The sequence below is a fragment of the Rhinolophus ferrumequinum genome, chromosome 10, assembly GCF_004115265.2.
Source record: "Rhinolophus ferrumequinum isolate MPI-CBG mRhiFer1 chromosome 10, mRhiFer1_v1.p, whole genome shotgun sequence".
Lineage (NCBI taxonomy): Eukaryota > Metazoa > Chordata > Mammalia > Chiroptera > Rhinolophidae > Rhinolophus > Rhinolophus ferrumequinum.
This window is the reverse complement of record NC_046293.1, coordinates 55,205,076-55,227,080: the sequence shown is the minus strand read 5'-3', so window position 1 is coordinate 55,227,080 and position 22,005 is coordinate 55,205,076. Positions and strand designations below refer to the sequence as shown.

Sequence of the window (22,005 nt, the reverse complement as noted above, 5' to 3'; positions counted from 1 at the left end):
AAGATTGGGTAGGGATTAGGACCATACTGGGGAGTTTTGAAGAAATGATCCATTTCTGTGGAGGATAGGAACTAAGACCGGAGGAGAATGGACAGCTCAAACATCGTAGGTTGAATAGGATAAATAGAGAACTTCTCTCCCCCTAAAATGTGCCCCCATCCTGACGTTTTTCATTTTAGTGAATGACACTCAATCATCCAGGCCAGAAACTTAGACGTAGCCTTCATTCTCTTTCTCTTGATTATCTCTGAGTCTTCATATAAGTTGTTTCCTCTTCCTAGAACAACTCCTCCTACCTCCACTCCCCCCACCCCAGTATCTTGGCCAAATTTACTCTTCATTCAGTTCTCGGTATAGATGAAATTTTAGACATGTTTCCCAGGAGTCCAGTCTTGACTCCCAAGTCTACACTACATGCTCCTTCTAGCTCTATCTGCACCATTCTGTGTGGTATGGAGGTTAATCACATAGCTTCAAGACTAGAACTAGGCTGGTGACAAGTCGCTGCTGTTCCCCTTTTCTGTGTGAACTTGGCTCTATTCCTCCGATTCTTCATCTGTAAGATGGGGGATAACAACATTATACCTATTCCATAAGGTTATGGGGATGAACTGCCTGACACACAGTTCTAAATGAATTAATTAGTCATTACTATTATTCTAATTTACCACCCTCACACACTGTGAGACCCAAGAAAACAGGAACTTTTTTCACCAAAGTATTCTTTAGCTGCTTTGAGTAAAGAATGAATGAACCCTGCTGACTGGATCTGGTCAGAGCTGGGTTGGGGAGAGAAAACTGTATTTATGACCCTGATGAGTTACCTGTATTTGCCAAATACCAGAGAGCAAGAGTCAGGTACGACTTCTAAGACAGAAAGGATGTCCGCCTCCTGGTTTCCTCCCCTCTGAGGAACTTAATCCAATGAGTAGGCAAGACTGCCATCTGGTGGTAGAATCTGAAATTTTCGCTTTTTGGCGGTGGGACTAAAACCACCTTTTTTGTTTTCTTTTTGTTTTACATCGCATATTTTCACTTTAGCTTTCTAGTCCAAGAAGTTCTATATCATAATGCATTAAGCCTTGTTCCTCTCTCCAACCTCTCCTAGATCTTGACTTTTTCCTCGAGTTCCCTCAGGCTTGGAAACTGTTGGGTTTCCCTGAGTTGCAGGAACTAACCCCTGGGAGGTCTCTTTCAGGAACTTCAGACATCCAGCTGCCCTAGACCCAGTCCCGAGGAGGGGGCCCTGCTCGCTTTAAGAAAAAGGAGTTGGGAGAGATCCGAGCATGTAGATCTTTCCTCATCCCCATACACGCTAACCGGGTTTGGGGCCCCGCCCACTGTCCTGGTCTCCCTGGCAACTTCTTGCCGAGGTGCTCCTCTCCCTAAGTTACCCAAGCAACCTTCAGGCCCGCCTCCTTCAAGGTCCTGACTGATTCACAGCAAATGTGGGTTGGCGCCTAGGCGAGGCATTGAGGTTTGAAGGGCGTGAGCTGCCGGGAAGAGAAGCAGGAGGGTTTCAGCGGGAGGCTTGTGGGGTCCGTTATATCCTCAGGAAGAGGAACTGCAGGTCCTGCGAGCCAGTCACCAGGGTTCAGCCCAGAGACCTGGGCCACTCTCAGAGCTGACCGCAGAACGGGGAACCACTGTGAGGAGAAGCGACTCCTGCTGTCTTGCACCCCTACCACACAGGTCACCCCCTACACCCAAACTGCTTTGTTCATCAGAGCTCGGCTCAATGGGGAGTAACTCAGGATCCCTACTTCTATCTCTTCTCGATTTTTCCTCCTAAAGTCCCCATTTTTAGGGTCAGTGGACTCATTCTCAGACAAGGCAGGCAGGGATGGGCTGGGTCACTGAGAAGCGGCTGAGGGGAGGGGGCCTTCCCTACAAGGCTTGCTTCTCCCTGCCAGCGTGAACCTCTGGGAACGTGGTGTGTGGGGAGGCTATTCTGGGCTGGACGTGGTCTGTTGGTGGATGGACCCCTCCCAGCTCTCTGCCCACAAATCCCAACACCCCCTCTCCCTGAGAGGACCTCACTGTGTAATTACCATCCTCTCCCACACCAACTTCTAAACCCTATAATCGTCCTGCCTGGATCCACCCTGTTTAACCTCTTTAACCCCAAGGCCCGCTAAGAGAAGTTGGAGGTTTGGAGGAGAGAGCCAGTTTGTGTTTGGGGGAGACGGTGTAGAGTGGGGAACTCTGATAATTGTTTGGAGTCACACCTTTCTTTGCCTCTGATCTTCCAGAAGACACTCCCCACCCCGTCACTTTCCCCTTATCCTCTTAGGGCAGGCCCCGCCCTCCAACTCTTTCCCACCTTCACTCTCCATCTCCCCAGGCCTCCCCACCTCTACCTGTCTTTCTCACCTATTACTCCCTCTCCAGGCCCCTGCTGGGTGCTGAGGGCAGCTGGTCAAAGCTGTCCGCATTGCCCAGCTATGTTGGCAGGAGGCACCACTATTCCATCTGCTGGTCGGGAAAGGGAGGGTTGTGAGAGCAAGGTCCGCTTCTGCAGGGACTTCAAAATGCTGTCAGATGCGCTGACCCCACAGGTGACAAAGCATGACCTAGGCTGCCACGTGAGGGGGCTGGTGGATAGCAGAGGGGAACTGGAGGCAGGAATGTTCAGAGGGAATCTAATCTCCAGGAGAGCGCACAGGGCAGTGAAGGTCAAGGTTGTTGTCAGATGAGGGTGTGTGTGTGTGTGTGTGTGTGTGTGTGTGTGTGTGTGTAGCAATGGTGTGTGAACAAACCAGAATATCTGGCTGGGGTCTGGGAATGGGAACGTGAACAAGAAGTTAGAAATGTGAGGGCAGGACAACCTGGTCTGGGCTCTGCCTGGGGGTGCCAGTGACCCCCCACCCATTCAAACCCTGCGTCATCTCCTCACCCCTAGTTCCCTGAGCTGCAAGATCACATTCACAGGGAGGAGCCCAACGAGCTGAGAAGAGCTTGAGTGGATGCCCCCAAGGCAATGCCCTGCTGCACACCCTCCCCCCAGTCTGTGCTGGATGGCTCCCAGCATGCAGGGCTTCTCTGTGTCATAGCCCTCACCACTCTGCATTTTTTTGTCTGTGCCTACAGGTTGTAATCACTTCAAAGGCAGGGCCATGTCTTACTTATCTCCATATATAGTCCCGGTATCTGGCATGTTTAGGCTTTCAGTAAATGGATGGATGGATGAATGAATGAATGAATGAACAAGTGAATGAATTCTTCCTCAGCCCCTGCCTAGGCCTCTTGGCCTCTCAGTGCCAAGGAACAGAAACCCGAGGTAACTCCCCTGCCCCAGCATTGCCTCTCTCATTTCTCCCGTGTTCATCTGTGCTCCATCTCAGGAGAAACCTTAGTTGTGCGGGTCTGGGGCTCTCAGTGGAGACCGTTGCACTCATCAACCAACCATTCCTGGACCAGAACCGCACAACAGCCAAGCTCTTGGTGCAGGTGGTACACGAGGATGCAACAGGCTGCAGATGCCCGTCCTGCCCTCCCACTAGCTGGGCATCTGGATTGATCCCACTGGTAATTAGTGACACTGGCTGGGAGGAGGCTGGGATAGGAGCCAGACAAGGGTGTTGAGAAAGAGTGGCCAGAAGTCAGTGGCTGGAGGCACAAGGAGTAGAAAAAGGAACAGGGCAAGAAGGGAGGCGGAGCACTGAGGATGGAGCCTGGCAGTGGGGGGGCGGGACGGGGCGGGACTGGAATGGGAGCTCAGCCTTGGGGCTTGAACTGGGACTCTCAGCTCAGGCAGAGGTGGGGAGCAGGGGCCAAAGGAGGCTGGATTGTCCTTCTCAACCCTTTTCTTGGCCACCTTTAGTGGGGCGGAATCCAGGTTTTTCTCAAACCAAAGTCACTTTAACTTCCATAAATTTAAAAACAAGATATGAGAAAGCCTTGATTATTCTCAAGGTAACAAAACTGATCCCCTTCATTTCTTCTGTTATCTTCACAACCGTCCTGTGAGGTGAGGAAGGGAGTAGCTTTCCTCCTGCCTGCCTGCCTGCCTGGGAGGCAGCTGAGGCTCAGGGACAGTGAGAGTTTAGCAAAGTCACCCCACTTACACTTGTATGCATGAGGAGCAGAGCCTGTCTCGCACCAGGGCTTCTGACGTCAGGGTGCTTCTTGCTGGTGGTGGGTATGGTGCACCCAGCACTAAAGTTTGTGTGTCAAGACCCTGGTTCTTACCTGCAGGTTGCCCCTGAGTGAGTGGCTTCATTTTTTCAAGTCTGACTTTCTTTGAAGCAAGGATGTAAGGTGACTTTGGCAATGCTGATGTTCTCTTGGGTACCATGGTGCGGTGACATTCCCCCGACAGCTGGGGGAATCAGAGCTGCCATTACAGTGACTCCATCAACCAGTAGCTCAGTGCTGCTGTCTCCACAGAACCAATGTGGGGGCTGTGCTCAGCCCTGGTGCTCATCGGGTCTATCACTGTCTGAGGAGCCCATGCTGGGGTGGTCCCTGAGCCTTTCTACCAGTAGGACCCATAGAACCACAGATTTTGATCTAACCCTGACGTCTCGGGGCTACCATCAAGCACCCATGCTCCCTCATATCCAAAATGGGACTCTAGATTTAAATTTCAGGCCCCAAATTCAGACCCACCTTTTTGACATTAAGTTCCAGCCACCACCCTTCCTCCCTCCCCAGTGAGATGGCCGCAATGCTGATGCATCCTTCGTTTTCTTTCTCCCATCCCCGTCTCTTCTTCCTTCTCCCCACCCCTCTCCCTCATGTCTATTTTCCCCTCTCATATCCCCCAACCTTTTCCCTGTATTGCACCCTCCTTTATTCTCTCCTCTACCTCCTCACATCTCTCCCAACTTTCCTCAACCCTCTTCTTTCTTTATCTTTCCTCCTCTGCTTCTCCATGTCTTACTTCTTTTCCATGCTCCTGCCTCTGCAGGTGGCAGTTCTGAGTTCCCCTGGGTCTCTCCTACCAGGGCATCTGCTTCTCATCTCTGAGTTGGCCTCCTCCCAGTGGGACCCAGGCAGAGGACCCAGGGGCCCTGGTGAGTGGAGGGGAGAAGGTGTCTGGGCTCCCTGTATGGTTGTGGGCTTTAGGAGGTCTCGGGCACTGGTTGCAAGCTGCTGTGCATTGCATTGGGCCAGGCTGATGCCTGTGTGCTCTCAGATGGCACTACCTCACCACCTTCACTTGGGACACCAGTGGCCACCATGCCCTGCTTCTGGCCCTGGGTGAAGTTATGGTGGAGCTGGGGCAGCCTCGCTTTGCTTTGTGGGGAGGGGCGAGGGTACCCCTCTGTGTCATCTGGGTCTCTTCCCACTTCCTCTCCTTCTCCCATAGGTAAGCAGTCACCCAGTCAGTCCTTTGATTTGCCTCTGAAATGCTGCTCAGAGTTCTCTACTTTCAGTGGTTCCAGCCTTCACTAGCTCTTTGATGGACCTTGGCAATGATGTCCCAGCTATTTTCCTTTCCAGGCCACCTGACACCCATTCCTACTCATTTCTTTTTTTTTCTTTTCTTTTTTCTTTTTTCACGTCAGACGGGTAATGTGCCCATGTCCTAACAAGGTTTGAGGGAGGCACATCTCACACAAAAGCGTGAACACTCAATCATCACACTTATGAACTACCAAAGGATCCTACTCATTTCAAAGTAGGCCTAGTACTACTTTCGAGAGAGATAATTCACTCTCTTGAAACTTCCCAACACTCTCATTGCCTTTAGAATATTCCTAACACAGCCTTCCACATTCCCAACAGTTCTGTCCCCTAAACTGTCTTCCTTGTGTTTTCATCTAGTGTTCTGTGAAGTACTCCAAAATAAATAAGATGTATTTCTCCCTTTAACATTTTAGTATGAATCATTAAAAAATAGAGTAATTTTCTTACATATTTATACCATCATCATAGCTAACAAAAATATTTTCTCATGTCTAATTCTCAGTCCATATTCAAATTTGCCCAGTTGTTCCCAAAATATCTTTCAGTTGGTTTGATTGAATCAAAGACCAAGCATTATACTTGGTTGTTATGTATCTAAAGTTTCTTTCTTTTTTTTTTTTTAAGAGCTTGCTTCATTTATTTAATGTGTCTGGTTAGCACCTGCATTTGGATTTTTTTTTAAATTTATTGGGGTGACAATTGTTAGTAAAGTTACATAGATTTCAGGTGTACAATTCTGTACTACATCATCTGTAAATCCCATTGTGTGTCCACCACCCAGAGTCAGTTCTCCTTCCATCACCATATATTTGATTAAAGTTTCGTTTTCTTTTTCTTTTTTTTTTCTAAATTACATGGAACGCTTCACGAATTTGCGTGTCATCCTTGCGCAGGGGCCATACTAATCTTCTCTGTATCGTTCCAATTTTAGTATATGTGCTGCCGAAGCGAGCACTAAAGTTTCTTAATCTTGACTTTAGACCACCTTCCCTCCCATCTATCTTTTACCACCACATCCTTCCTGAGCCTTTTGAGCCACCCACTCCTATCCTGCCATGGACTTTAAAACTACTCCTTTTTTACATTTGGCCCTTTCCTTGTCCTTGGAACTGAGAGCTTGCCCCTTTATTCTCTAAAGTCACCTCAGAGAGCACCACCCACTTCTGTGAAATTCTTTCTTTTCTTTTTTCATCCCTGGGCTGAGGTACCACTTGTCTCTCCCTCTGGGTTCATCCAGCTGCCACCAGATGTTTCTGTCTGTTCACAGTATGGACTTGGTTCTGCCTGCTGTCAGAGGGTAGGGCCACTGACTTCCCTGCCTTGCTGCCCCTGCCCTGTGCCTACCATATGCCTGGTATCTAGAGGCAATACAATAAAGAAACCTTTGAATACTCCTTTCTTCAGCATCTTCGCTCCTCCTCCACAGCCTGCCTCCTATAACTGGGAAGCAAGGTCCAGAATGGGCGTGGTGTGTTTTGCTGGAAGGTTGTGATCCTGGAAATTGGCGCTCAGCACAGCCCAGATCTCCTTCCTTTTGCTCCTACAGTTTCTTTCCTTCTTTGTGTACACACACTGAGACTCAGGAAGTGATTCTTGAGGCAGGATTGTAGGAACCTAAGGGGTGGGGCCCAGGCTGGGGGAGGGAGAATGTGCTGGCTGCTACTGTCCTTGGCCTATTCACACAGCAACTTCTGGGGACCACCACCGCACACAAGGGAGGGAGGCAGCTTGAGCCTCCCACCTCCACTTCCAGCCTCGCCTGGCTTTGCACTCTGGGATGAGAAGGCTGTCTGCTAGGATGGGGTGGAGAAATCCAGGGGGTATATGCCATGTCTCTCTTAGTGCCCATCCACCACGACAGGCTGATCAAGGAGTGGTGGGAGCACAGACCTTGTCAATCTTCCCACAGAGGGAGGGACCTGACTCTGCTGGATCATAATTGATTGGATGGGATGGCCTGGTGAAGGGTTTTCTCCCCTTCTCAGCCAGCTACTCAGAAGCCCTAGAGAATGGAGAAGAGACTTAACAGAGGGGGACAGAAACACCGCTGTAGAATGTTGGGGACTCCCAGGGTATGAGGCTGGGAACTTTCTCTAAGTGTTTATTCTGGCCCCACCCGATCCCAGGGAGCCAACAGCGCCCTCTGCTGTCGGGGAAGGAGAGGGCCTTGAATAGAGATGGAGCCCGAGGAAGGGAGGGGGCTCTGGTGGAGGACTTGGAGGTCTCTGGCCGACCATCTTGTCACCTTGCCTCAGCTCCGCCGCCCGGCCCGGGCACTCATCCCTGCTTTGGCTCTCACACGCCTCCTCCGCTTCCCTGAACCAGAGAGAACCCAGCAGCGCTCCGTCGCACTCTTCTATACTAGTTGGCACAGGATTGGAGGCGCCAGAAGAGACCCAGGCACCCAGAGGTCCTGCTCCTATTGCTCTTACTCGGCCGGGGTGGGTGCTGTCTTCCGGGTCGGGGCCACTTGGCCCTAACCCAGCGGGGGTTCGACCCTCCCCTCCGCGGCCGGGTGACTCAGGCCGCAGCTGTTCCCGCATCACATGAGGGAGGCCGGCGGCCACTCGGCGGGGGAGGGGGCTGGAGGCCTGGGCGGGGCCGCGCGGCGGGCGGGGTCGGAACCGGGGGGGGGCGCAGCTAGAGAACCCCTGACCGGCGGCGGGAGAGGAGCGCACAGCCTCGAGGAGCCCAGGTGAGGCGGAGGGGTAGGTCCGCTGCGTCGTGGTCGTCGTCGGATCGCCGGCAGCCCCCTCCTCCAGGCTCGCGCCGGCCTCCGAAGACGCGCGGCGCTCCGGGCAGCTCCGAGGCCCTCGCAACTTTGAAAAGTTCCAGAGGCCCGAGTGGGTTGGGGTGCCGGCCGCACCTATTTTTTTGGGGTGGTCAGAGCGCAGGGGAAAGTGACGGGCGGTCGGCCTTGGGCTGAGGACCGTTTTCGGGAGTGGTCTGGCGGGGAGGGGTGCTTAACTCTTGGGGCTGGCGGCCGAGAGTCCGCGCCCTCCGGTCTGCCCCGGGCCGCGGGGCCGACGGGCTGGTGCGGGCTGCTCCGCGGTCGCCCCCACCCCTTTCGGGCCGAGGAGAAGAGGGGGCTGGGAGACGTAGATCCGGGTGGGCGGGGCCGGGAATGGGGGCCGAGTAGGGAAGGCCTCGAGGGCCGGCAGGGAGCCCGGAAACCGAGGGCCCCCTCGGCGAGTTCTAATCCCCCTCCCCTCCCCTCTGCCCCAGGCCCGTCAGCCATGGCGGTGGAAGGAGGAATGAAATGTGTCAAGATCTTGCACTACGTTTTTCTGCTGGCCTTTTGCGTGAGTGGGGAGTGGGGACGATGGGGGCGTGCTGGCAGGGTGTGGGAAGACTTGGCTTCCGAGAGCTGAGGGCTGAGGGACCGAGAATGAAGGCAGCTGGAGACCAGATGTGGAAGGAAACCCCGGGGAACAGCTGAAAACAGCACGGCCACCCCCTCCTCCAGACTTCTGGGACCTCTGAGGCTGATTTGGATGAGAATGGTCAGCCTGAGTGCGCAGCATCCTCGCTCCAGCCCCTCCTGGCCCTTCCTGTCTGGTGACCCAATCACTTGTGATAGGGGCAGTGGGGCAACCAGCCAACGGCTGATGTTATCTCCAGGCTACAGGACTACTCTGCCCTCCCCAGCCTCCTTCCTCCTTTCTGGCTCTCCACCTCCTCATTCCTCCTCATTCAATCACCCTCTTCACCCCTCCCAGCTGCTTGTGGGTGGGGAAGGGCTCTGCGCACCTCAGTTTGCTCTTGCTCCTGCCCTGAGAGGCTACCATTCGTCCAGGGAGGGGCACACTACGCTTGTCGCCTTTTCCCTGGCCTAGCTGGCTGGAGGAACCCTAATCACAGCTGATGGGGATGGGTTGGGCATGGAAGATGATGAGAGGGCAGTTCTGGGAACCCATGAGGCCCCCAGGAAACAGTCCTCTTGGTTAGGAACATGTGCCCTGGGGTCAAGGCGTTATGGGAACTTCTCTTGGGTAAGGATGGGTCATCTTCCTCCCCCACAGTCCAAAGTTTCCTGGAGGGGTGAGAATCTGTCCTTCCAGGATGGGGTTAAGTCTGTGTCCTGGATGCACCCAAGGGTTATGGATTGTGGGTCGGGGCTAACCCTGCCCGCCACTCTTGCAGGCCTGTGCAGTGGGACTGATCGCTGTGGGCATAGGGGCCCAGCTCATCCTGAGTCAGACCATCAACCAGGGGGTCATGTTGCCTGTGGTCATCATCGCAGTGGGTGCCTTCCTCTTCCTGGTAGCCATTGTGGGCTTCTGTGGGGCCTGCAAGGAGAACTACTGTCTCATGATCACGGTGAGTAGGGTGTGGGGCCAGTGTGGGTGCTTGGGACTTCTGGAATGTCACTTCCCTGGGGGGCTCACGAGGGTGGGTGAAGTGAGGAAAATCTGTGTGAGTGTTCCAGAGACTGGCTGGGCCACAGCTGGCCCCCCTTACCCAGACTCCAAACCTGACTCCTGTCCTTCGCTCCTGCAGTTTGTCATCTTCCTATCTCTTATTGTGCTGGTGGAGGTGGCTGCAGCCATTGCTGGCTATGTGTTTAGAGACAAGGTAAGTAGGGAATAAGGGGAGGGCCCTGTGTCAGAGGCCTGGCTGCTCTGGCACCCAGGTGCCCTGAATTCTGACCTCAACAGTGTTCCTCCCTACTCCCAGGTGATGTCAGAATTTAATAAGGATTTCCGGCAGCGGATGAAGAACTACCCAAAACAGAACCACACGGCTTCGTTCCTGGACAGGATGCAGGAAAATGTGAGTGGGGCTCCTGGGAGCAGGGGTAATGGGAGAAGGAGATTCTTATCTCTATATTGAAGGTGGAGGTTCACTTCACAACCTCCCCCAAATCTCTCCTCTCTCCCAGTTCGAGTGCTGTGGGGCAGCTAACTACACAGACTGGGAGACCATCCCTCTGGAACCCAAGGGCCGAGTCCCTGATTCCTGCTGCGTCAATGTCACCCAGGGCTGTGGGATTAATTTCAGTGTGAAAGAGATCCATACTGAGGTAGGGAGGAGGCTGAGCTGAGGTAGCAGGGGACTTGGGAAAATTGGGAAATGTTTTAAGAGGTGAGAGGAACCAGGAACTGAGGTGGAGAGGGTTGGGGCTCTGGGAAGTTGGGGATCAGGGATGGGGAGGGGATATAGGAATGCTAGGGGTGGGGTGAGAGGAACAGAGGGTGGGGGAGAGACAGATGGACCACGGGAGGTGGGTGGGAGGTTCCTGATTGTGTTCTTGCCCTTGGTGCCTGCTACCCTTCAGGGCTGTGTGGAGAAGATTGGGGTCTGGCTGAGGCGCAATATTCTGCTGGTGGCTGCAGCAGCCCTGGGCATTGCCTTTGTGGAGGTGAGAGGTGCCCTTGGGACTCATTCCAGGGCATCTGGGAAGTAGGGGCAGTGGGCAGGAGGGTGCTGAGCAGGAGGTACGGTCTGGGGTGGGGAGCCCCGGGTATATTTAAGGTCTCTTGTGTGGGTTGGGGGTACCTTGCCCTTCTGACTTCTCTCCATCCCCCCTCCCTATCTTTCCTTCTAGGTCCTGGGAATTGTCTTTGCCTGCTGCCTTGTGAAAAGTATCCAAAGTGGCTATGAAGTGATGTAGGGGGTCTGGTCTCTTCAGCCCCTCATCTAGGAGAGTGGGGTCGTATATTCCACATTTTTCAATTAAACGGATTATTTTTTCAGACTGAAAAGACAGTCTCAGTTTATCTTAAAGAGTGATACTTTATCCCTTCCCTCCCCTTCATGTTCCTGTCTTCTGGGACCGTGTTCTATTTGTACCTCCGGGACAGGCAGGCCTATTTCAGGGGGTGTTGGCAAAAGGGGATTTTGCTGAAGGTCTTGGTTGGGCTGGCAGTGGAAGCAGGGATTGGGAAGAGGTTGTGGCCCTCTGCCCTCCCTGCCTCCTGCTCCTGTGCTGCCAGGCTCAGTGCTGCAACATTCATGAAGCCATCTGCAAAAGTCAAAAGGATTCCCCACAAAGGTTCTACTTGGGAGAGGCCAGCCCACTGTGTACCATCTGCTCCCTGGCCTTCTGTTCACCTCTGAGAGCCCAGCAACTCCCTCCCCCACCCAGGGGCCTCGCTCCTTTCAGGATGGTGATAAGTTGCTTTGACACCTATGTGGCCAGTGTCCATCCTTCTTGACTAAGATTAGATAACAGAATGGAAGTGGGTATTGCCTTTTTTCCCCATGGAAATCACTAAGCCTGGTCCTGACCCCTCCTCACCACCTTCCCTCACCCCGCAAGAAAAATATATAACTGCTATTCCCACTTCAGACAATGAATTGCAACATTACTCCATGTAGAAAATAAAGGAAATGTCCAGTAATGCCCTCTGGTGGCCATTCCTTTAGGTGCAGTTTCAAAGATCACCTGGAGAGGCAAGACGGCCACCTTGTGCCCCGCAGTGGGTGCTAGTTTAGCAGGCACTAAACAGGCCAGAGACCTTGGGCAATAAGGCAGCCTAGCGTAGTTAGCACTCAAATTGAGCACCTTCATCTTTGCCCACCTGTTTTTTTTTTTTTTTTAAACAGTACACATTTATTGATTGTCTATTTTATGCCAGGTACCAGGCAGTACCAGGGTGGGGACACATAAAGTTCTTGCACTTGAACAATCTCTTGCTGGAAGGTTGGGTTCAATAGACTGCCTGAGCAGGCTTGGGGAGGACCCAGGTGAGCACAGCATCCACCAAGCTGGCTGGCAGGTAGGAGGCTGGCAGCCAGAGCAGCTTGGCATCCCAGCCTGGGCTGTAGCGGGTTCTGGGGTGACGAGCAGTCAGGGCATGCTCCAGGCACCTGCTCACCTTGGTTAGGTCCGGGTCACAGATCAGGTTCATGACACGCTGCTGCACTTTCAGGTCTGCAGCCCAGTGGGTGGTTGTAATTACATCCCTGTCCCACTGCAGCCCATCTCAGGCCCTCTCGTGGGTCCTGGGGCTTGTTGCCCAGTGGAGATGAGAGGAATCCTTAGTCCCATGCCCATTTTGGGGAGTGGGCAGGCTCCTCATGGCCGGGGTGGCATCCCACTCATCCTCACCCCCTTCCTGACTTCCCTGCCCACCTCCTCCCGGCAGGCTGGTGCAGGACTGACCCTTCTGGCAGGCTCATTTACCTTCATACACTCCCTATGTGGGCCCAGCTACTTACACTTGGTGAGGAAGTCCTCTCCATAGTGGGCCTGAGTGGCTGGAGGCAGCCGTGCCCAGCAGGCCTGCAGGGCGTCCTCTAAACTCTTCAGGTTTGTCACAGGGGTTTGGAAGAAGCCAGGCTCCACGATGGAGACTCGTATCCCAAAAGGAGCCACGTCCCGCCTGGAGGGAGGCAGAGGGAAGTACCTGGGTTCTTGCCCTCATAGGGAGGGGACGCTCAGGCACATGGATGGGGGCTAAAATGGGAAAGTTGTCACAGACCAGGGACGGGGGTCCTGACAGGGATATCCCTGCTGCCCTGGAATGAGGGGCAAGTGGAAGAGAGGAATGGAGGTATTTGTGAGATTTGTTTTCCTTTGTATTCTTTTCTACGAACTACAACAGGTCAGCAAACTTCTTAAAAGGCCAGATAGTAAATATTTTTGGTACTGCAGGCCTAAAAATTAGTGATATATAGGTACTTCTATAACAATTAAGAAATGTAAAAACCATTATTACCTAGTCGGCAGCTGGCCCATCTGGCCTGAGAACCAGTTTGCCAACTCCATTCCCTAGCTCCCAAACGCAAGGAGTCCTGAGTGCTGGATATGAAGGGTGTAGATTGGTATTTGCTGGAGGAAAGTGGGGCTACATCTAGCCACCCCGGCACAGATGCAGAAATCCAAGTATAAAGTATGTGTTCCATGGTGCCGATTGGAAAATTAAAAGACTGAGGGATAGGGACAAAAGTCGATATTGAAATTATTTGCTGAGTGATGGTGACAAAGGCAGGTTTCCTTCAGAAGGTTGGCTTAGCTTAGAGGACTCATAATTCTGCTCAAAATTCAGTCCCTGCTTCTGTGTCATCCACATCGTCTCCACTGTGCTCTCAAGGGACTTCAAATATTGTTGTCTAAAGATAAGGGGCAGAAGAACAGAGTGACCAGGCTCTGTAGGAGAGCAGACAGTCCTACTGTGGCCTTGGTAAGTTATGTTACTCTAAGGGTATTAATACCTACCCTTAGAGGGTTGCTGGGAGAATTGATGAGAAAGTATTATGTAAAGGTACCAGCTCATCATAATGGTTATTAATAACAACACTAATAATAATGATAGGCTTTTGGGGGCATTTTCTACATGCCAGGCACTGTTGAGGACTTACCTGTACCTCATTTCACTCACAACACCCATGAGGCAGGTCTTCTCATCCTGATTTAACAGACAAGGAATAAACTGGGGTAAAGAGAACTAACTTTTAAGGTCACAAATCTCGCATGAGAGGCTTGTATTTGAGCCCATGAAGTCGAGCCCTAAACTGTCACCTCTGAAGAGTACCACTACTTGTGTTTTAATCATCTCTGCGGGGCAGACACTAATCCCAGACCCTCGGGCTGGGAGCCCGTGGCCCTGCCCCTCACCTCAGGCTGTCTGAGAAGGCCTCCAGGCCAAATTTGGAGACACAGTAGCCCCCACCGTTGGCTGCCAGGCGACCCAGCACGCTGGTGATGTTGATCACCCGGCCCCGGGCCTGCTGCAGTAGGGGTAGCAAAGCAAGGGTGACCCCGATGGGACCCAGTGTGTTCACATTCAGCACTCGATGGAAGTCATCCCGGGTCAGCCATGGTGTGGGCCCAATGATGCCAGCCACACCAGCATTATTCACCAGACCAAAAAGCCCTGTGGGGAGGTGACATAGACACTGAGTGTGGTGGGGCATTCCAATGGCCCCTCTCCTTCCTGGGAGGACCTGAGCACTGCTTCTCCCCCTCATAGTCCCTCTGGCTTCCCACAGCACCTGCGAGTGAACACCCTACCCCATGTCCCCAGTGGCCCCAGCCATACTCACCTGTTTCCCCAACACGTGCTTTCACCCACTTGGCTGCCCGCTGGATACTCTGGGGATCAGTGACATCCAGCAGGGTGGTATGGAGGCGGGAGGAGGCCACCCGCTGTAGGTCCTCTGCCCCTGAGGGGGTCAGGCAGCTGGCCAGGACTTGGAAACCTCTCTGGTCCAGTCTCAGTGCCAGAAGCCGCCCGAAGCCTGAGTCACAGCCGGTGATGAAGACGAAGGCCTCACTCGGGGGCAGGCTCTGCTGGTCCCTGAGCAACCACAGCGCTGCCCAGAGCAAGGCTCCCAGCAGCAGCAGAAGCAGCCACATGGCCTCAGCCTAAGTGACCTGCAGGTGGCAGCCGAGGCTGGGCAGGAAAACTTGTCTAGTTTACTCCAGCCCCCAAGCCTTTGCCCCTAATATCGTCCCCAGCTGAAAGTCTCTGGTCCCAGCATTTTGAGAAATTACCTGCTTGGCAGACAAATGGCAAATTACGCCTCATCTAGGCAAAGCAAGGATCAGGGCTGGCCATGTATTTGCGGCTAACTTAATGAAAACCAGCTGAGCTGGGGCCCGTGTGCAGCCCTGCTGCACCGGAGCACGAGGACCTTCTTATTTGTAGTCACCTCTTCTCTCCTGCTAAGCCAAGGGACATCTGAACTCTAAATTTAAGCTGGGCTTTGTTTTAGGAAACACATACATGGCAGAGTCCTGCATTTCATTCCTGGTGGCCCCAAACTTACTGTGTAATGGTGACCATCTCACTGAGTCTCTGAACCTGTTTTTCCATCTGCCAAGTAGAACTAACACCCACCATGCCCACAGGGGAATTGTGGAGGATCAAAGGGGGAGAATGTGTGAGGAAGCACCTTAAAAGCGTAAAGCTTTGAGCTATCAATACATGTAATACCTTGCAAGTCTTCTAGCACCCCAGCTCCCAGTACCCTGCTTACCTCCTCTAAGGAAAGCTAGCAGGTATTACAACACCAGAAGCTTCTTCTTTTGCTTTGTTTGAGAGACTTTGCTCCCAGTCTTCCCAGGCTACAGCTAAGGCCAAAGTCCACAGCGGCGGACTGGGTGCCAGAAGTATTAAGTGCACGTGGGCTGTACTGGGGAGGGCTGGGAGGAGGGGCCAGGGAAGCTGGAGCCCGCCAGCTCAAGCCAGGGCTTGGCACAGGCCAGGCATGCCCAGACCCCCTTCTGGGCTATCTTTTCCAGTCAACATTTCTGACCACCTCTGTCATGGATTCCCAGGAGGAGGGATATGTCAAGGATGACAGCTGCCCCTCTCTGTTGGTGACCTTGGACCTGCCATTCCTCCCCCTTCCCAGCCCCGAAGTGTCCCCACACGCGAGTTAATCTCCCACCTGGTCCAGACTCATGACACTGCTTAGCACCAGGCCGGGAGAGGCCATGAGCACGTGGAGAGGCAGATTGCCAGAACAGGGATCAGGCCCACTCCCTGTCTTATTTCTCCTCTGCAGGAAACCGAAGTCCTGAGTTAGGAAGCTTGGGGCAGGGCCCACTGGGACCTTCTCTGGGGCTGTGGGGAACCTTCCCCCTCTGCTTACCCAACAGGCACCTGTACCAGGCTTGAGGAGGAAAAGAGAGTTGGGATATAAGAGGAAGCTAGTTTCACCCTCTACCCAAAAGGTGCCCATCCGTTAGGGAAACAGTTTTTGACCTTTCCACTCCCTTCCCACCCCCCAGGCTAAGACAGTAGCTCCTGAAAAAGTACCACAGAGAAATGGAAGCTTGTGTTTTATTCGTGGGCTGTCAGCCCCACCTCTGCCCCATGGGGAGGTAGGAGGAGCAGAGTAGAGGGGGATGGAAGAGGGGTTAAGATGGGGCCGACTGCAGCTGTCCTTTGTAGACGTATTCCAGGGCGGTGGCAATGGTGCGCATGTCCAGCTCGATGCTCCGAGCCCAGTTCTCCACATCCCCGATTTCCTGGGAAGGGGAGGGGGTGGGAATCCACAAATCAGGGTGGGTAGAGTGTGCCTTGGGGAATGAATGGGGGCACTTTCCACCTATCCCCTACAAAGGGCTTTACTTGGACCCACCAACTACCTTTACCTTTTTCTAGCTTTTCTGACACTGGGGCCATAGATGGGGCTTCTGGGATCATCCCCACTTCTTCCTTTACCCCAGGCCTGAGGTGACTCGACTGGAGGTATTCAGTGGGGGACCAGGACGGGGCTGGTGATGTAGGGAGTGTGGCCCACCTTGAGTGCCTGGTTGAAGTTCTCCACCATCCCGATCCATTGGCCTGTCTGCTTGGCAAACTGGGCGGCCTGAACCTGCAGGGTCTTCACCTCATGGTCCAGCTTTCTCTGGTTCATGTAGGCTTGGGCCACACTAAAGGTTGGAGGAAGGAGGAGATCAACTCATCCAACTGGTAGGAGTGGTCTCTAGGACTAATACACCACTGCAAGAGTAGGGGGCCAGCCAGGAGTCAGGCTGGGCAAAACCTCAGGATTTTGGCCATTCTGGGAGATGATACAAAGGAGACTAGAATGTGCAAATGAAGCCAGCTCCTTTTTCCCATTCCCAGGATTCCCGGGAGAGCCTAGCTGGGAGCTGACTAGAAACATATCATCCCCTACCCCCAAAAGGAGTTCCTGAAGCTGGGTGGGGGAAGGGAGGGCTAACCTGGGTGGGGGGATGTGCCTGAAGAAGCTGGGAAGGGAAAGAGGGCACAGGGAAGCTGGGAAAATCCAGCAACAGGGCCACATCTGGCAGTGATTGGAAGCCCAGAGATCTGTGCAAGTAGTTGGGAAGGGAACTTGGGCCACTCCCTGAATCCGGGGTGGGGTGGGAGCGCAGCCCCCTCCCCAGGAACTCGGGGTAGAGAGAAGATCTCCCAGGGGCGGCTTCTTGGCCCTCAGTCTCACTTCCAACCCTTCTCCTTTCGCCCACACAGATGAATGAAAACACATGCACACTTTCTCCTTTTCTTCTGCTCTCTGTAATAGCTTTTCTTTTCTCCTCAATCAAGGTGCTGGCTGCAGTTACCATTACTGCCAAGATGCTGGTATCCCCAACTCTCTGCCTGCCCTCATTCCCCCCAACCCTTCTGCAATAACTGCATAATAATTGTGCAATAACTGTTTTCTCTTATTGGCTGGTGAATCTTTCACTTCCCACCCCAAAGCTCTAGGTCAGCTGGAATACTCCACATCCGGTGCCCCCACCCACTGGAATCTGTGGGGGCCGGAGGGGGCACGGGGTTGGTGGAGTGGAGAGAGTGGGAAGGACACCTGACAGGGGCTGGGATAGACGAAGCCTTTGTGTTCCTTTCCGGGGAATGAGAGGAGCCGTAGGCAGCAACACAAAACCCTTTCTAATGAGGCTTTGGCTTAGCTGCCCTCCAAACTGAAAGTGGGGTGGCCCTTAGCGAAGGAAGAGGAGAGGGAGAAGCCAGGGCTAACCTCACAGCAGAGCCCAGGAGGCGCCAATGTGGGAAGGAGGAAAGGGGCTAGACCCTGTCCCTTCTCTTTAGGAACAGCTGGGCCACACTAAGAGGTGGTGTAGAAGCTGAAACAGAAAGCAGGGGACTCCCAATGCTTCAAGAGTTCCCTTTGAGTTCTTAAAATCTCAGTTTTTCTTGTTGACCTCCTGCTTTCTATTATTCGCACTGAGTAAAGGGAGAGGTCTGGGGCAGGGGTGGGGGTAGGGGGAGATCAGAGGCTCCAACCCCTAATCTTCCCCAGAAATGAGTAATGAAGATGACAGCCCCTGCTTGGCTCAGTGGGGTGACTCAGTCTCTGCATTCACAACCAAGCTATTCTACTTGCTCTGGGATGAAAGGCATCATACTGCCTCCTTTCTTCCAACAGACGGCCTATCAAATCATCACCTCTGCACTCTTCTGGGTCACTCAGGGTCAAGAGACAATATTCTTTGCTCCTTCTCAAGTCTTTGGTTATTATTGGCATTCTCTTTTAGGACTGGAGCAGGGGGTGGTCCCTGGATACCCAGAAGGAAGGGCAGAGACAGCCTGGCTCTGCTGTAGCTCCTGGCATAGGTTCTGCTTTCACCTCACCAGCTGTGCCATCTCCTTCCTGACAGCTGCTCCCCAGGCCTGCCAGAGGGTGGGAGGTAGAGAAGGAGAGGGTGGTAAGCTGTGGTGAAGGAGGGTGCCCTCCCTCCCACCAAAGTGACAGCTGGACTTGGAGGGGTAAAGAGAAGTGGGCAGATGGCATCAAGTTATGAGCACTAGGGGTTATTGTGGGGAGGGGAAAATCTGGCTGCTTCTCCAACCACTGTGGCTGCTCCTCCCTGCCCAATGTTCGGGGTCAGAGCTGACTCAAGCCTCGCTCCATAAACTTAGGCTGGGTAGGGAATGAGTGGAACGCCTCACCCCTTCAGGAGCACTCTGCGCTTCGCTAGACCTTGCCAATTCCTAAACTTGGGCAGGGGCAGCCGATGTCCAAGGGAAGAGGTGCATACCCCACATTGAGGTGATCCACCAAAGCTTCTGTCAGGCAGGTCGCTGCAGTGATGGCCTCTCGCCTCCTCTTCTCTGGGGGGAGAGGAAAGGAATTGGAATGGCGACTTGGTTTGTTGAGGGGTGGTGCTGAAGGTTCCCAGCCCATTCATTACTATTCTGCTAGTTGCGGGGACACCTCAACTAATCTCAGAGTGCCGGACCTGAAAAGGACTTTGCCAAACACAAAGCAAGCCTCTTCATTTTAGAGGTGAGGAAACTGATCCCCTGAGAGGGGAAGCGACTCGCCAAGGGACGCTAACGAGTTAGTGGCAGTGTCCAGGACTCCAGACTCCCAGGCACTCTTTTCCCACTTTTTTGGCCTAAGGATTGGTAACTTCGGATTCCCAGGCCGGGTTCAGGAAACAAGGGCCCCACGCCTGTTTCGATGATTTCAGGCCTCCAAGAATCCAATCTCTGTAGGGTCCCAAACACCCTCCTCCCTTCAGGAACGTCCCTTCCCACTTCCAGGATGAGAGGCTGCCAGGACCAATCGGCACAGTGTTCCACGAGCAGTGGGCGTTACCAGAAGGCCGCCGAGACCGAGAGGAGGAGGCGTTTGCAGAGGGAGCCGGAGAGCTGCTAAAGGGAGTGGAGCCCGTTGGCACGGGAGCGGAATTTCCAAAAAAGCCACCTCCCGTCCCCTCCATGCCCGTGCCACCAGCCCTCGCCCTTCCCTGGATCTGGGCCGTTACTTGAGGTCCAGGCTCGGGGTGAGGCTAGGCCGCGGCGGGAGAGAGACCCGGTGTTCGGCTCACCCTGCAGCTCCTTGCGTTCATTCTGCTTGGCCTGGTGCTCCTTCAGCAGGCGGGACAACATGGTAGCGTCAGGATAGGGGCTGGGATGGGGCGAGCACTCCCGGCCCCCTCCGATTCCCGGAGCTGGAACGCACACCTCCGCTCCAGCAAGGCCCAGGTCACGTGACTGCAATATCACGTGAGGCCGAGAACCTCCCCTTTTTTGAGACGGTTGGCAGGTAGTGAACGTCTTGGCCGGGAAGGGAGAGAATAGTACAGGTTTGGGGACAGGTGAGTCCTTCTCTTTATTGAGGGCTCACTTTTTGGTGAGTGTTGGAAGAAGTTTTCTTTAGCACCCATATTGCAGAGCCTGTTTTCAACATCTCCTTTGGATCTCAGGCTCCCGGGGCGTGGTGGTAGTGGTGAAGAGGGTTGGTTGCCAGGCTGTCCATCACAGTTTGGTTGTTGAGGGAGCAGAGGCCCCCTGGACTCATTGAAATTCTTTTCTTTCCTCGCCTTTCCCTCCTGGCAGCTCCGGCCGGTTCTCAGTTGATTCTCAGCTCCCTCCTAGGAGGGACCTCTTTCCTTTCTTCTTCAGCCCTGTCTCTTTTCACCACCCCGCTGAGGTCCCTCAGCGCTGGGTGATCATTGTAGAGAAGCAGCATTTTCGGCCCTTAAAGCGGCCTCCTAGGGAGCTTTGCTAACTTGGCTGGCTGTCTGCGGTGTATGTGCAATTCAGTCTCTGTCCTTTTGTGGTCAGGGAATGCAAACCCATTTCAGTCTCAGTAGGAGAGTAAGTGCTGCTGTCAAAGTAAAAGGTAAATTATTTAACACCTCTTTGAATTAAGAAAAATGCTTCTGGGATTAACTCCAATAAGAAAAAATTATAAACATCATCAACATATTCTTGCCACTGCCACAATCTCTATTGGTGTATGTGGGGACAGAGCCAGGAGTGCAGTTTCCAGGCTCTCGCCCTCACGTGGAAAGGTGCTCACATGGGTAGTAAATGGCCATCAGCCGTGATTGGATGGCCATCAGCTGTAACCAGTGAGCCATTGTCCACTAATATAACTGCCGTGGCTACGCTAGCAGCAAATGGAGGGCTAGCAAGAAGATGGTGGCTGAGCTAGGAAGAGCGGATTGCAGTTAGCACCGCGGATTGCAGCTAGCAAGTGAGGTTGGTTGGCAGAGAGAAGTGGACGGCAGGTTGTGGATAGTGTGGCTCTTGCTTCCTGTGTCTCCAACCCAGCTGCCAGCGAGACTATAGTGGTATGATTCCCCTATCTATGGCTCCGTGGGTGTTCCTTTTTGGCCTCACCATGTCCTGTGTTCTTATGTGGGGAGCGGGACCAGAGACCCCGCCTGACACCCTGCATGTCAGTGCATCATGCACTAACATGCTGGGTGGCTTTGGGTAAGTTGCTTACCCACTCTGGATTTGGGTTTTCTGAGTAAAATTAGGGGGTTGGATTAAATAAGTGATTCTCAACCCTGGCTAAACATTAGAAACACCTGTGAAGTTTTAAAAAATGCTCTGGCTCTCAACTAATTAACTAGCTCTCTGAGGGGTAGAGCCCAGGCATTAAGTATTTTTTTAAAAGTTGCTCAGGTGATTCTAATTGCATTGAAGGTTGAGAATCCCTGGACTAAACCATATCTAAAGTTATTTCCAACTTTGACATCCTTTCATTTTGTGATTCAGTTACATAGTTGAAATTGAGTGCATCACATCAACTTGCAGGGGGAGGAGAAATGGGTGCTTGACTGAGTTAGAATAAATCATTTTTGAATTTGCTAAGAAAGAGTTGAGGATTGCTGATTGCTTGATTCATTCAGCTATTTGCAGAGTAACATCTTAAACCCTGGGAGATGTGCGACCATTAAAGGATTAGTGAGTGAAATGGTTAAGTGGTAGGTAGTATAAAGCAGAATGTTAAGCGCCAAAATAAAAATTCTGAATAAACATGCTGGATACTTTGTATGTGCCTATGCTTATATGTGTAGTAGAATTTCTTTTTCCCACATTTCCTGAGTACTCACCATGGGTCAAGCACTTTACATGTATTCATTCATTTAATTCCTAGAACTATCCTGTGAAGTGTTATTATTGTCACCCCCAATTTGCAGATGAAAACTCTCAGGTACAGAGCAGTGAAATAACTCACAAGCAGTAGAGCTAGGATACAAATCCACGCTATCTGACTGTAGAGCCTGAGTGTAACCACTGCACTTTACTCCTCCATGGGAGAGAGCCCAGGAGAGGAGGCCCTGTCTTTTGTCACTGTGCCCTTCCAGCTTGTGGGGCATCAGTTGAAGAGAATCCTGGCAAGGGAGGAGTGTTTGGGAAGAGGCTCCTTTCCAGAGAAGGACTGATCAATAGAAGCGGG

General features: G+C 52.9%; 3 protein-coding genes and 2 non-coding genes across 9 annotated transcripts; 1 reads left to right on the top strand and 4 right to left on the bottom strand.

Moving 5' to 3' along the window:
* Nucleotides 1-5,507: 5,507 nt before the first annotated feature.
* Nucleotides 5,508-5,611, bottom strand: LOC117029504 (small nucleolar RNA U13). Its single transcript, XR_004424242.1, has one exon. It is a non-coding gene; the product is annotated as a small nucleolar RNA U13 (small nucleolar RNA).
* Nucleotides 5,612-6,263: 652 nt separating this feature from the next.
* Nucleotides 6,264-6,370, bottom strand: LOC117029517 (U6 spliceosomal RNA). The gene has a single exon (XR_004424254.1). It is a non-coding gene; the product is annotated as a U6 spliceosomal RNA (small nuclear RNA).
* Nucleotides 6,371-7,598: 1,228 nt separating this feature from the next.
* On the top strand, nucleotides 7,599-11,124 carry CD63 (CD63 molecule). Of its 4 annotated transcripts, none has more exons than XM_033118661.1 (8): nucleotides 7,599-7,825; nucleotides 8,641-8,717; nucleotides 9,559-9,735; nucleotides 9,916-9,990; nucleotides 10,093-10,188; nucleotides 10,298-10,438; nucleotides 10,694-10,777; nucleotides 10,964-11,124. In XM_033118661.1, exons 2-8 carry the CDS (start codon nucleotides 8,652-8,654, stop codon nucleotides 11,027-11,029), a joined length of 705 nt encoding a protein of 234 aa, XP_032974552.1. In that variant the 5' UTR covers nucleotides 7,599-7,825; nucleotides 8,641-8,651; the 3' UTR covers nucleotides 11,030-11,124. The 4 variants fall into 4 exon arrangements, with proteins under 4 accessions (XP_032974552.1, XP_032974553.1, XP_032974550.1 ...); XM_033118662.1 differs by having other exon boundaries at nucleotides 7,599-7,856; XM_033118659.1 differs by lacking the exon at nucleotides 7,599-7,825 and adding an exon at nucleotides 8,001-8,110.
* A 792-nt stretch (nucleotides 11,125-11,916) lies between these two features.
* Nucleotides 11,917-15,374, bottom strand: RDH5 (retinol dehydrogenase 5). Its single transcript, XM_033118752.1, has 5 exons — nucleotides 15,343-15,374; nucleotides 14,407-14,857; nucleotides 13,979-14,237; nucleotides 12,580-12,743; nucleotides 11,917-12,292 (listed from the first exon to the last, which is right to left on the bottom strand). Exons 2-5 carry the CDS (start codon nucleotides 14,717-14,719, stop codon nucleotides 12,069-12,071), a joined length of 960 nt encoding a protein of 319 aa, XP_032974643.1. The 5' UTR covers nucleotides 14,720-14,857; nucleotides 15,343-15,374; the 3' UTR covers nucleotides 11,917-12,068.
* Nucleotides 15,375-16,131: 757 nt separating this feature from the next.
* Nucleotides 16,132-19,819, bottom strand: BLOC1S1 (biogenesis of lysosomal organelles complex 1 subunit 1). 2 transcript variants are annotated; one of them, XM_033118750.1, is made up of 5 exons: nucleotides 19,637-19,819; nucleotides 18,842-18,914; nucleotides 18,435-18,473; nucleotides 16,615-16,747; nucleotides 16,132-16,339 (listed from the first exon to the last, which is right to left on the bottom strand). In XM_033118750.1, exons 1-5 carry the CDS (start codon nucleotides 19,695-19,697, stop codon nucleotides 16,229-16,231), a joined length of 417 nt encoding a protein of 138 aa, XP_032974641.1. In that variant the 5' UTR covers nucleotides 19,698-19,819; the 3' UTR covers nucleotides 16,132-16,228. The 2 variants fall into 2 exon arrangements, with proteins under 2 accessions (XP_032974641.1, XP_032974642.1); XM_033118751.1 differs by lacking the exon at nucleotides 18,435-18,473 and having other exon boundaries at nucleotides 19,637-19,816.
* Between the last annotated feature and the right edge of the window lie 2,186 nt (nucleotides 19,820-22,005).